General features: G+C 38.9%; 1 protein-coding gene across 1 annotated transcript in view; it reads right to left on the bottom strand.

The window, feature by feature from the left end:
- Window positions 1-14,336: 14,336 nt before the first annotated feature.
- The window catches only part of LOC127158522 (ribonuclease inhibitor-like), a 49,031-nt gene continuing 48,884 nt past the window's right edge, over window positions 14,337-14,483 (bottom strand). Inside the window, exon 16 of the mRNA XM_051101605.1 lies at window positions 14,337-14,415. Coding sequence (XP_050957562.1) covers window positions 14,352-14,415 — 64 coding nt within the window. The 3' untranslated portion in view covers window positions 14,337-14,351. The remainder of the gene's footprint in view (window positions 14,416-14,483) is intronic.

The following is a 14,483-nucleotide window of genomic DNA, read 5'->3' as shown; positions in this document are numbered from 1 at the left end:
AAGGGCTCTAAAAGGTCCCTTCTGGAGGTCTGTGGAGGGTCTCCTTCAGAGCGTGCACGTTTCCTCTCCACAGATGATGTCTGTGTGTGTGGAGTAAAAATTTCTTGTAAGACTGATGTTGTTAAAGGTACTGGATCCAAAAGACAGGTAATTAGTGAAAGGAAAACATAACATAGTGTGTTAGTAAGGTTTTGAATGTCTTAAAATGAGCCTTGCCATAGATTATCCAAGGCTCTGTAACTCGGAGGGATGGAGCTCCATTCTTTAATAAAAAAATCCCCTCATTTACATTCACCAATGAGCATTATAAGATGTCAATTACTTAAATTTACCATGCAACATACCTGCATGACATATCCTGCACTCATCCTTCTTCTACATTCAATACATTTTTACTTTACGTTATCCCACATTCGCATGTTCAAGTATAAATTGATTTAGGTATATAAAAAATCTTACCATGGCTTCAGCTAGAGCATGGTCTAATTTCAGTTCAAGAGCCATGCGTCTCCCCTCTTGGTAGTGGGGATCCTGTGAGTCAGGTTTATGTTTGGTCGCCATTAAAACACAAACAGATACAGACAGACTAAGGACAGACAGACTGACAAAGATGGATATGACAGACAAGTATATAGAGACAGATAGAGAGGAAAGTTTGTGAAATAAAGAGTGAAAGATGGATAGAAATATAGTTAGTGAGACAGATGGACACAAAGGTTGCAAGAGATAGACAGACAGATAGATAGATAAATAGATAGATAGATAGATAGATAGATAGATAGATAGATTAGATAGACAGACAGACAGACAGACAGATAGATAGATAGATAGATAGATAGATAGATAGATAGATAGATAGAGTTTGGCTCTTAAAAGTGCCTTTGGGTTTGGTTAGATTCGGACAGGTTCGGACAAGATTTGGACAGGTGATTTCTTTGACAGGATCTGGAAGGAGAACAGAAAATGTTAATCATGTAGTGTTGAGTAGTTATGTTAAAATAAGGTTTAAAAAGTGTACCCCTCTAGTGAGATATTCTGAATTTCTTATAAATACTTAAGGTAAATGAATAAAAAAAAAATCATGTTTTGTTATTTTCTGTATGCTAATGTGCGTCTGCGGCTTCCTCATCCCAGATTTAAAGGCAATGTTATGTGTAGTAATGTTAGGCCAAGTTATTTCATGTCAGTTCAGAATCAGAAGTTAGGGGACATAGATGTCAAATGTAATAATACCATAATGCTTTTTTTTTTTTTTTTTATCTTAGTTTTAATTGGCTAAATAGCCTACACTGCTGGACAATAACAAATCATTTGTATTCTATATTTTATATTTTTCTCCTGTATTTTTTCCCCTTTTTATTACAGGATAAGGCAGAAAATATATTTCATAGTTCCCATACTGTAATAAATGCTATGTCAAAAACACTGCATTATTTATATACCACATACCATATATTTCATATATTTGTCTTTCGTCCTTTCATCAGTCACAGCGTTTCTGTTTTTATTCAGCAGAGCTACAGCAATAGCTGGATACCTTTGTCAATATTAGGGATTTCCTGGCACGTCACTCGTTATTACTTTAGGAGTTTTTAGTACTTTCTGCGCAAGAGCGCCCTCCAGCGTCGAGTATGAATGAATCATTACACTGCTTCAGCGTGTTTAGCGTCCATAATGTTCACATTTTCTCATTTTGGATACGACTGAAACATAAGGTCATGATGATTGAGATAAAATCACCCTTGACCCACACAATAATGCAGTGCTCCACGCTAGGTTACCCTTAAGCTGATATAACCGAGAGTTAGCTTATACTTAAGTTTGCTAGGCCGTTTAGCCTAATTTCACAAGTGTATGTTTTTTTCCCGCTGATAATGAGGAAACCATTGGTCGGGCTTTAATCGTTGTCCTAATATGAAAACCACGTGAGTCTAAGGGCAAAGAAAGGGATCAATTATAAGATTTAAACAAAACGTGCTCATTAATTATTAGCCCGGTACCTTAATGAACAGTGGTTTGAGCGCAATGACAAGAATTCACCCAATCGCAAAGCAGGCTGGCTCCGTCTCCATAGCAACGGAGGCTGAGGATCATGGGTATTGCTGGCGTCCACTGTCCAAAACTTTTTCTTTTTTTCCTTTTCTTTTCTTTTCTTTTCTTTTTTTTTATATATTAATTTTATACATATATTAATTTGTATAAAATATTAGTGATATATAATTTTTTAACATATATCACTCACAGAGGATACATACGACACAAATATTATTTAAAACTGTAAATAAATATTATATAAACTGTATTTCTTAGTAAAAACGACAACATTTAGATGCGATGGCCGTAGTCTCGTTATTTTACCGGGAGAATATATTTATATTTTTATCTGGAAGCACTGACGATCGTTTTGAGTAGCCTACAGAATAAAATGCAATAGAAACAAAAATCTCCTACTTAAATGTTGAGTAAAGTAGCGCTTAAAATAAACAAATAAAAATGAGGGGGAAAACAATACAGCGTCTGTGGACCCCAGTGTCAGAAAGAAAAACGTGGTGGAGGCACGAAAGATATTTCCTATTGAAATACATTGGATCGAAATTCGTGCAGAGTGACACGAAAAAAGAGGGAAATTCGTGTCCATGAACACGAATCAATAGATTAAATTTCGTGACTATATCACGAAATGCCGTGAGTCATCCGGATCTTGTTGTGGGAAAAAAAAAAAAAAAAAAAAAAAAAAACCTTGCGAAAAATTAAATTAAACGAATTCAAAAACACAGATTAAATGTCTGTGTTCGCTGTCAGATTCTGGTATGAATGTCCGCATTGCATTGTGGTTAATGGGCTTAGAATGAGCCCCGCTCGGCCCGTGTTCTGGCTTACTGTAACATTTCACCGGTAATAAGACCGAAATAATATTATTAAAATAAAGAAATGAATGAATACAATGATAACATCTAAATAAATGTCGATAGATGTAGCCTTATAGTTTTTAAAATATCAATAAACAGCAAAGCAATCCAGCTTCGCAATAATAACCGAAAAAAATAAATGTCGATAGATGTAGCCGAAATAATAATAAATAATAATTAATATACAACGCCGCCACTCCCACCACGCGCAGTGCTGAGGGGGCACCAAAACTATAGCCTAATGAAAAATCAATAATCATAGTCAATAATTATAATGCCGATATTATTTCAGTATATATTATTATGCACCTTTCAGGAAAGAGTATTTAATTGCTCTAGAGATGGTGCCCCCAGTGGTCCGTTGGATTGCGCAATTTGCGCAGCACCTGACGAAGTTTGACTTTGACAGTAGGAGGTATATAAAAGACTGTCTTTAACTGTCTTTATGTTTAAAATCATAAAGGAATTATGGTTAGGGCACCAAAATGGCTAGCAGCAGCACTGCACATATATAATCCGTGATAAGATCTCGTGAATAAATGTTGATTAAACAGCTTCTCTGCTGCAGCCCGACTGGCAGAAAGAATCGTGCAGTTGCACGAAAGATGCATCCAATTGAAATGCATTAGTTTAAAAAACGTGCTGGACTTACGAAAATAACGAAATAAACGTGTCCCTGCCACGAATAAATAGACTGTAATATGTATTATATGGTGTGTTAAGGGCTTAATTCAGCTGGAAAAAACAGCTGTGGTATGACAAAACTTCCCCATGATATTTTGTTAACTTATAACAATCTATCCACAAACAAACACCTTGTCCACTTATAGCCCCCCTTAAAAATAGCCTAGCGATGCCCATGTTGAAATATAAAGTTGAGTATCATCAGCATAATAAATGGAAACTAATCCCATATTAGGGGCAACATGTATATTAAAAATAGTAGAGGTCCTAGGACAGATCCTGGTGGCACTCCATACTTTAATGGTGATAATTGAGATGACTCCCCGTTTAAATAGACAATAGATCGGACAGGTAGGATCTAAACCATCTTAAAGCCTGCCTTTGGATACCTGCATAGTTTTGTAGTCAATCTATTAGTATGTCACGATCTATAGTGTCAAGTGCAGCACTAAGATCACGTAAAACTAGCAATGAGATGCAGCCTTGGTCTGACGCAAGAAGAAAGTCATTTGTAATTTTAACAAGTGCACTGTCTGTGCTGTGATGAGGTCTAAAACCTCTTATATAAAGATCTTTTTTGTTGTTTTTGCAAGGAGCACATCTTAGCAGACACATCTTTTCAAAAATTTTAGATGTAAACGGAAAATTTAAAATGGGTCTGTAATTTGCCAGTTCACTATAGGATCTAGTTGTGGTTTCTTAATAAGAGGCTTAATAACCACCAGCTTGAATGGTTTTGGGACGTGACCTAATGATAACTAAAAGTTAACAATATTGAGAAGCCAAAATTTGTGAATCTATCTTTGGTGGCTGGAAAAAAGATAGATAAATCAGCGAGCCCCAAACACCAGGACAACCAGGCACAAGAACAGTTTTTTTTTCCCCCAGGCAATTCTCCTTATGAACAGTTAAATGTTCCCCCCATTGTGCAATATAATGTGCAATAATTTTTTACTTCTGACAGGAATTCTGCTAATTATTTTAGGACATTTGTATACAGCCCTGGTGGTCTATACACAGTAGCTAAAACAAGAGATAGGAGAGATTTCTTTTGCATATCTGACAGAGTAATATTAAGTAGAAGTAGCATTTCGAATGAGTTAAACCTGTATCTGGTTTGCAACACCACCACCACGACCACTCTGACAGGGCTCATGCTTATAACTTGGTGGAGTAGACTCATTTAGACCAATATAATCATTAGGATTTAGCCAGGTTTCAGTCAAGCAGAGTACATCAAAACTATTTTCTGTGATCATTTCATTCACAATAACTGCTTTGGGTTCAAGTGATCTAATGTTTAGAAGCCCAAGCTTTAAAATTTTTTTTGTTCATTTATTTAGCATTTTTCCGGTTTACTCACAATCAGACTTTTGTTTTACTAGATCCTGCACTAAATTTATATTTTGACCTCACTATCCGAGGAACAGACACGGCCTTTATAGATTGGACAGCGCAAGCACTATCATTTAAGTGGGTAGAACAAAACCATCATAGCAATCATTTGAGAATTGGCTTACAGGTCATATGGAGCGTAGTGTCCTGGAGATGTTGTCTGACAGGAGTTCTGCGCCGACTCTGCTGGGGTGCAGGCCATCAGCACAAAAAAACCTAGGACGCTTCCAGAAAAGATTCCAGTTATTAACAAAGAGCAGTTTCTGTTCTTTACACCATAACAATAACCATTCATTCAGAGCAAAAATCTACTGAACATTTCATGTCCTCGTCGATACATGGGAAACGGTCCTAACACAATGATCCTCCTCAAGATCCAGTCAGCAAGGTGACATTGATACAATGTTGAGTTTTGATCCAAACTATTATTTTGGTTGAGAGTGACATTTCCATGTTTAAAGTACATTGAATCATTCTTGAATTTTTGATGAAATCTACACATGGGTAGAGACAGTGATTTTGAACTTATGTTGATTTGTTGTTGTTCACAAGATCATTAAGGTATATCCCTGTGTCACACTTTATTTATAGCCCATGTCTTACATCCATCACTCAATGCTTGCAGAGCATCATGTGTTCTTGAGTGAAGACAGATGAGGATGAACAATTAAAGAAATGAGAAGCAGCCTCCTGATAATGATGACACTGATTATCCAGCTTTGTCAAGGCAGAAGTAAGCCATTTTCTGTGAATGTGCGAGGCTTCCAGATAATTAACTGCTGTAGGGAAATAGCTAGAAGAATAACAAAGTGCACTAAATGGTACAACTGTTTGCACTACAAACCACTGTGTTCATAATTAAGCTAATACATTCAAATAATATGGTATGATACAGCAGTTTGCAATGTCAAGCAGCAAAACAAGCTGTTTTGTACAGCTAAAAATAACTGGAAACCTGGAAGCCTCACACATATAAGGATATGGATTCATCAAGTTGTAAACTCTTAAGAAAAAAATATTCTAAACAGTATCAAAAAAGTACCAGAAAAAGATTCTTCGGCTTGTAACAATCCACCTTATTTTTCCCATAAGAGTGGGTTCAGCCATTTGTAATTTTTTTGTGTCTGGCTTCCAGTCTCATCCACTTCCAGCTATTTTTAGCTGCACAAAAAGCTTGTTTTGCTGCTTGATATTACAAACTGGTGTGTCTTACCATATTATTTTAATGTATTATCTTAATTATGAACACACTGGTTTGTAGTGCAAACTGTTTTACTGTTTACTGCACTTCGATATTCTTCTCGTTATTTCCCTATGGTGGATTATGAACCGGACATCTAACACAATACCAGAAAACAGCTTACTTCTGCATTGAAAAATAAGGTGGATAGCAGAACCCTTTTATCAGGAATCCATAAAGAACCATGCTTTGAAAGTACCTAATGGTGTTATAAAAAAACTTTTAAATGATAAACTTTTAAACCACTGCCACTTTTAAACTTGTGTTAGTATATTAGTATGTTTATATATATTTTAGTACCATTAATATCATTCTTATATATTATTTTATATATAATTTTGTATAATTATATATTATATATATAAATAATATATAATATACACACATGCATACATACATACATACATATTTACCACTTTATCTGCCTGGTCACATATCATCTTGTAACTTTATATGGTTTTACATTAAAAACGACATCAACAGCATGTGTGAATTAGGTACTTTTTATTGATGTTAAATTATAGCAAAAATGTCAGTGCACTTAACAACAGTCATAAGTGAATACATTAAAGGTGCAGTGTGTAATTTTTAGCGGCATCTAGCGGTGAGGATTCGAATTTCAACCAACGGCTAAGTCCCCCGCTCACCCCGCCCTTTCGAAACGCATACAGAAGCTACGGAAGCTGACACAGGACAAAAATGCCGTCGTCTGTTACACCTGACAGTAGCCAATCAAGTGATGAGGTTGAATTAAATTTACTAATTACTTAACGATATAACTGCGAGAGAACGTAATGAGAGAAAAAAAATAAATTAATAAAAATAAAGAAATATTTGGGATATATATATATATATATATATATATATATATATATATATATATATATATATTTCTATCTAATGTTTATTGCCTTTAAAACAACTTTCTTTTCGAACTTGGCATTGGGAGAGAAGGTCCTGGCTGCAGCCTGCAGAATGGGGTGGAGCTGCATGTGGGGGAGGGCTACATGTGTCGCCCCGCCCACAAATCATATCATTGGTTAATGAGTTTTGTCTTACTTGATTAGTTGAAATGTTTGATTACAACATTGTGTCTGGTAACATCAGCTAATAAAACAGTGATGCTAAACTGCTGTTTTGTATGACCAATAAAATGAAATACTCAAACTGCATTATCTTCATGTTCTTTGAGTTTATTCCTCCTCATATATTTGATATATCATTTGGACTTCCAACTTTCTTTAACATGAGGTAATCTCTATATTTTTTCTCTACATGTACACAATTTATTGTGAAAGGTTTTGTTATCAGAACAAAGCAATAGCTGTCATGTAGTTCTTATAAAAATGGCACTTTATCAATTCATAATTCTAAGACAACATTTTCAAATAAACTTTAAGTGTTGAGTTGGTGACAAAAAAATACATTAAATACAAGTTAATGCGTAAATAAAAATAAAAACCCATAAATAATTTAAATTTGAAAATAAACATTAATCGTTGCGATATACAGTTCTTAATGGCAAGGCAAGGCAAGGCAAGTTTATTTATATAGCACATTTCATACACAGAGGTAATTCAAAGTGCTTTACATAAAAGGAAGTAGAATAATCAAAAAAAAAAACAATCACAAAAAGGAAGTAGAACAATCATAAAAACAATGATCACAACAATAAAACAAAAAATGTAAAATATAAAAAACTGATTGATATAATGATTTAAAAATGATTTAAAAATTGATTTAAAATAAATTTAAGACAGTTAAAAACAGAAAATGATTATACATGATGCAATCAGTTCGGATGAAGCACAGTGCTCATTCAGTAAATGCACAGCTAAACAGATGAGTTTTGAGTCTAGATTTAAATGTAGCTAGTGTTTTAGCACATTTGATCTCTTCTGGAAGCTGGTTCCAACTGCGGGCAGCATAATAGCTAAAAGCGGATTCCCCTTGTTTTGTGTGAACCCTTGGTATTTCTAACTGACTCGATCCTAATGATCTGAGTGGTCTGTTTATATTCAGTGAGCATATCTGCAATGTATTTAGGTCCTAGGCCAGTGAGTGATTTATAAATGAGTAAAAGTACTTTAAAATCAATTCTAAATATAACTGGAAGCCAGTGTAGGGACCTGAGGACTGCTGTGATATGCTCAGATTTTCTGGTTCTAGTCAGAATCCTGGCAGCAGCGTTCTGGACGAGCTGCAGCTGTCTAATGGTCTTCTTGGGAAGGCCAGTGAGGAGACCATTACAATAATCCACCCTGCTGGTGATAAAGGCATGAACAAGTTTCTCCAAGTCTTGACTGGAAACAAAACATCTAATTCTTGCAATGTTTTTGAGATGATAGTATGCTGATTTAGTTACTGCTTTGACATGACTACTGAAACTAAGGTCTGACTCCAGAATCACACCACAATTTCTGACTTGGTTTTTAGTTGTTTGACCCTTAGAGTCAAGGTATGCATTCACCTTAAGAACATCCTCTTTGCTTCCGAATGCAATGACTTCAGTTTTCTCCTTGTTTAACTGAAGGAAGTTCTGGCACATCCAACTGTTAATTTCATCAATGCATTTGCAGAGGGAATCAATGGAGCTGTAGTCATTTGGCGATAAATCTAGGTAAATCTAGAATTGAGCCTTGAGGGACTCCACATGTAATGGACGTCGACTTAGACTTATGCTCTCCTATACTCACATAATAACCTCTCCCTTCTAAGTATGACCTGAACCAACTGAGAGCCATCCCAGAAAGCCCGACCCAGTTTTCCAGTCTCTCTAGAAGAATGTTATGATCGACAGTGTCAAACGCAGCACTAAGATCTAGTAGTACCAGCACTGATATTTTGCAAGAATCAGAATTTAAGCGAATATCATTTATAATCTTAATGAGCGCCGTCTCTGTGCTGTGATGTGGTCGGAAACCAGATTGAAAATTGTCCAGGTATCCATTTGAGTTTAAGTAATTTTTCAACTGATTGAAAACTTTTCAATAATCTTGCCTATAAAAGGAAGATTAGATATTGGTCTATAGTTGCTCAAAATGGTGTTAACAAGATTGCTCTTTTTCAGAAGGGGCTTAACAACTGCAGTTTTCAGGGAGTTTGGAAAAGTCCCAGAAAGAAGTGAGGTGTTCACCACTTCTAAGAGATCTGCTTCTAAACCATTAAACACACTTTTGAAAAAAGATGTGGGAAGTGTGTCAAGGTTGCAGGTTGAGGATTTAAGGTGCTGTACTATTTCTTCCAAAGTTTTGCTATCAATTGCTTCAAAAACAGACAAAGTGACTTGTTTTTGAAATTGCGGTCGTATCTGTCTAACCTCTGCATAACTTGAGGATGTGCTAATCACCTTTCCGATATTAATGATCTCCTCTGAAAAGAAGGAGGCAAAGTCATTGCATTTGCTGTCAGAGAGCATTTCACTGGGAATCTGACTTGGGGGGTTTGTTAGTCTCTCAACAGTAGCAAAAAGAGTGCGAGTGTTGTTTAGTCAAGTCGAGCTTTATCGTCATTCTGCTACATGTGTGGGCATATAGTAGAACGAGATGTCGTGTCTCACAGGACCACGGTGCTACATACTAGTTAAGCATAATATAAACATACAACAGTACACAAATAAGAAAAACAGTTACAGACTTATACAACGGTTAACCATTTGACTATACAATACTATAACTATAATAAATAGTTGACTACACATACAAAACTGACACAACAAAAACTTTACATAAGTACTGTACATGACGTTTTACAAAAGAGACATTTGTACATGAAATTGTGCAGAAGAGAGATTTTGAGGGAAGCAGCACATAGTGCAATGCACAAATAAACATATATAATCCGATTGAGTCTTTGTAGCAGCAAGTGTTTATAGTAAGTGTCTAATGTACATAAGTGTATTACTACAGGTGGTTTGTATAGCCCACTCACCTGTGTGTAACACAGAATTGCAATTGAAAGATTTTCAGCAGTTTAAAGGGTTGGGGGGAGGAGGCTGAGGTTTTCATGGTTTCAGAGGGGGACAGGGAGATTGGAGTTAAGGACTCTCACAGCCTGGGGGAAGAAGCTGTTGAGAAATCTGACAGAGCGAGTTTTGATACTCCGGTACCTTCTACCTGGTGGCAGGAGCTGGAAGAGATTGTGGGAGGGATGGGTGGGGTCCTTCACGATGCTGGAGGCCTTGCTGGAGCATCGTGCAAGGAAAATGTCCAGGATGGAGGGGAGAGGGGTACCGGTGATCTTTGCAGCTGTGTTCACTGTCCGCTGTAGGGTCTTGCGGTCAGCAGCACTGCAGTTCCCGTACCAGACAGTGATGCAGCTGGTCAGCACACTCTCAGTGGTGCCCCTGTAGAAAGTGGTGAGAATGGGTGGAGGGAGACTTGCCCTTTTCAGCCGGCGGAGAAAGTGGAGGCGCTGTTGGCCCTTCTTGTTGAGCGACGTGACGTTGGTGGTCCAGGTAAGATCCTCTGTAATGTGCACCCCCAGGAATTTAGTGCTGCTGACTCTCTCCACAGCTGAGCTGTCGATGGTCAGTGGGGGGTGATCAACAGAGTATCTTCTGAAGTCCATCACAACCTCTTTTTTCTTTCCAACATTGAGGGACAGGTTGTTAGCGCCACACCATTTAGCCAGCTGAGCCATTTCCTCTCTGTAGTGTGTTTCATCGTTGTTGCTGTAGAGGCCTACCACAGTCGTGTCATCAGCAAACTTGATGATGTGGTTGGAGCTGAACTTGGCAGTGCAGTCGTGGGTCAGCAGCGTGAAGAGCAGGGCTGAGAACACAGTCGTGTGGGGCACCTGTGCTCAGTGTGGTAGTGCTCGAGGTGCTGTGGCCGACACGGACTGACTGGGGTCTACCAGTAAAGAAGTCCAGGATCTAATTACAGAGAGAGGTGTTTAGGCCCAGCAGGTTTAGTTTGTGGATGAGCTGCTGAGGGATTATTGTGTTGAATGCTGAGCTGAAGTCAATAAACAGCATTCTAACATAAGAGTCTTTCTGTTCCAGGTGAGAGAGAGCTAGGTGGAGAGTGCTGGATATTGCATCGTATGTGGAACGGTTTGGACGGTATGCAAACTGGAATGGGTCCAGCGTGTTTGGGAGACTGGACTTGATGTGATGCATAACTAACCTCTCAAAGCACTTCATCATGATTGGGGTCAGTGCTATGGGACGATAGTCATTCAGACAGGACACAGGTGACTTCTTTGGAACTCGAATTATGGATGTGGATTTGAGACACGTGGGGACGACTGCCTGGCTCAGTGAGGTGTTGAAGATGTCTGTTAGGACATCTGTCAGCTGTGCAGCACAGTCTCTCAGTACACGGCCAGGTATGTTGTCAGGGCCCGCAGCCTTTCGTGGGTTTATCCTGGATAGGGTCTTCCTTACGTCGGCTGGAGAAAGACAGAGTACCTGGTCATTTGGAGATGTGTGGAGTTTCTGTGCAGGAGTGTTGTTCTGTATCTCAAAACGTGAGTAGAAGTGGTTGAGTGCATCTGGCAGGGATGTGTCATCTTCACTGGCCTGTGGCAGGGGCTTGTAGTCTGTGATGGTCTGAATGGTTTGCCACAGGGACCGAGTGTCTTTACTGTCGCTGAAGTTATTGTTGATTTTCTGAGCATATTGATGTTTTGCCTTCTTGATGCCATGAGACAGATTGGCTCTTGCTGTTTTGAGAGCTGCCTTATCTCCTGATCTGAATGCATCATCTCGGATTTTTAGCAGCCCATGAACCTCTGCTGTCATCCATGGCTTCTGGTTGGCACGTGTGGTGATGGTTTTGGTGACTGTCACATCATCAATGCACTTTTTGATGTAAGCAGTCACTGTTTCTGCGTATTCTTGCAGGTCTGTGTGGTTATTGTACGTGGCCACCTCTCTGAACATGTTCCAGTCTGTGCACGGAAAGCAGTCCTGTAGTGCAGAGGTAGCATTGTCTGGCCATACCGTGATCTGTTTTTGAACTGGTTTGGTGAGTTTGAGAAGTGGTCTGTATGCTGGGATTAGCATAACAGAGATGTGGTCGGAGTACCCCAGGTGGGGGCAGGGTTCAGCCCTGTAAGCGTTTTTATTTGTTGTTGCAAAACTGACTTTAAGTTCGCGTGATTAAAGTCACCGGCAATGATGAAAAAGCCGTCGGGGTTATTTGTTTGTTGTTCGCTGATGGCGCTGTACAGCTCGCGAAGCGCGTCCTTAGCGTTTGCACACGGCGGGATGTAAACCGCAACAATAACAATGGCCGTGAACTCCCGCGGCAGATAGAACGACCGACACTTTACAAACATAAACTCCACCAATGATGAACAGTGTTTTGTCAGTACCACAGCATTGTTACACCATTCCTTGTTTATATAAACACACAGTCCTCCCCCGTGAGTCTTACCAGACAGTGATGAATCTCTGTCCGCTCGGCAGCAGGTTAGCCCGTGCAGTTGAATGGCGGAGTCTGGGGTTTTGTCGTTTAGCCATGTTTCAGTGAAAACAAACACGCAACAATCCCTTGCCTCGTGCAGTGTGGAGCGACTGAGCTGAATTTCGTCCAGTTTATTTTCCAGCGATCCAATGCGTTGCCACAGCTTTCGCTTACGCTTCGCAAATTTTCGTTTGCTGTTTTGGCACAAACCTCTCGTGGGGGCGGGCTTAACAGCGATCTACTTTGATTGGCTAATGAGCTTTTGATTGTTGCTCTCTGACCTGGAAGCACGGACGGTGACGTCAGTGGCGCGCATATTGGAAAGTTGTTGCGGTGTGCAATACGTCGTGCTTTGTTTATAGAAACTATGTTGCACACTGTACATGAATAAAACTTTTATCGATGTTATTGATTAACGTTACTTTAGCAACACGAACTTACTTCAAGCTGCCCTGAGGGACAAGCTGAGGTGGAAGATGATGCCGCTCCGTGTCTCTCCTGGGAGCTCATCTTTAGAAACTAAGAGACGACCGTAGGTGAAATACTAATAACATTAATACTTAATATAAACAAAGCACGACGTATTGCACACCGCAACAACTTTCCAATATGCGCACCACTGACGTCACCGTCCGTGCTTCCAGGTCAGAGAGCAACTGTCCATCAAAAGCTCATTAGCCAATCAGAGTAGATCGCTGTTAAGCCCGCCCCCACGAGAGGTTTGTGCCAAAACAGCAAACGAAAATTTGCGAAGCGTAAGCGAAAGCTGTGGCAACGCATTCAGAATCCATGATTCGCGAAAACGATTCTTTGAAAATCATTAACAAAGAATGAAGCATATTTGAAGAGCATGTTAAATTCGTGCGACTGAGTTCATTTTTTCATTTTCATTGTGTTTTTCTTCTTTTGCAGTGGCATATTTTTGATCGTTTCTTGGAAAGTTACGTTCAGTTTTATAAAGTTACGTTCATTCTTATTGGCACAAAAATAATCCCATACGTGTGAGGTTGAGACGGACCACGGAGTGAAAACAATGAAAAGTACACTCTACCCAGATAGCACACATACGTCTGCAAGATGTATTTTAAAGATCTCTTGATCTGGAAAGCATCTGCTCTGTGGAAACGTCTGGCAGACGTCTGTAAGATGTCAGTTTTACATACATTCTAATTCATATACATCTTAAAGACATCTAATAGACGTCTATTTGACATCTGATAGGAAACATCTAATAGACGTATTGCAGATGAGCAAACTACATCTTGCAGATGTCTTGCAGATGTAAATGCCGACGTCAAATAGACGTCTCAGAGATGTACGTGTGCTATCAGGGTAGGGTCCGTTCACATATCACGCCTAATAAAGTGTGGAAAACGCGAGGCGCGCTGATTTCTGCTTCTTTCCAAAGCGCTCTGTAGCTTGCGCTCCCGTGGCGTCTGCCGTTGCTAAGCAACCATGACCCGCACTCTCAATGAAGACGCGGAAGTTTCAAAGGACAAACGCATTTATAACACTAAAATTCCCTTGCTGTAGCTGTGCTTTCAATGTTGTTACGGGAAAGGATGAAGCTAATTGGTTGAATCTTGTCAGGCAGAGGACAAGCTCAACCTCAACGACTTATTCTTTGAAACTTTAATATTAATTTATGCAATTGCAATGCCTTGATTTTAGTAAGGTTAGTACACAGTCATAGCCACAAATGCAATGGTACTAATAATTGGCATAATTTCTTTCGGTGTTTCGGTTTTTCGTTTTTTTAGTTGATATCTGGGGGCTTGCAGCAAAAGAGAGAAAGAGAGAGAGAGAAAAAAAAAATCAGTGTTCAGTGGAACAAATTGCAAA

Source organism: Labeo rohita, unplaced genomic scaffold (genome assembly GCF_022985175.1).
Source record: "Labeo rohita strain BAU-BD-2019 unplaced genomic scaffold, IGBB_LRoh.1.0 scaffold_154, whole genome shotgun sequence".
Taxonomy (NCBI): domain Eukaryota; kingdom Metazoa; phylum Chordata; class Actinopteri; order Cypriniformes; family Cyprinidae; genus Labeo; species Labeo rohita.
Note: the sequence above shows the minus strand (reverse complement) of the source record. Positions and strands in the feature narration are given on the sequence as shown.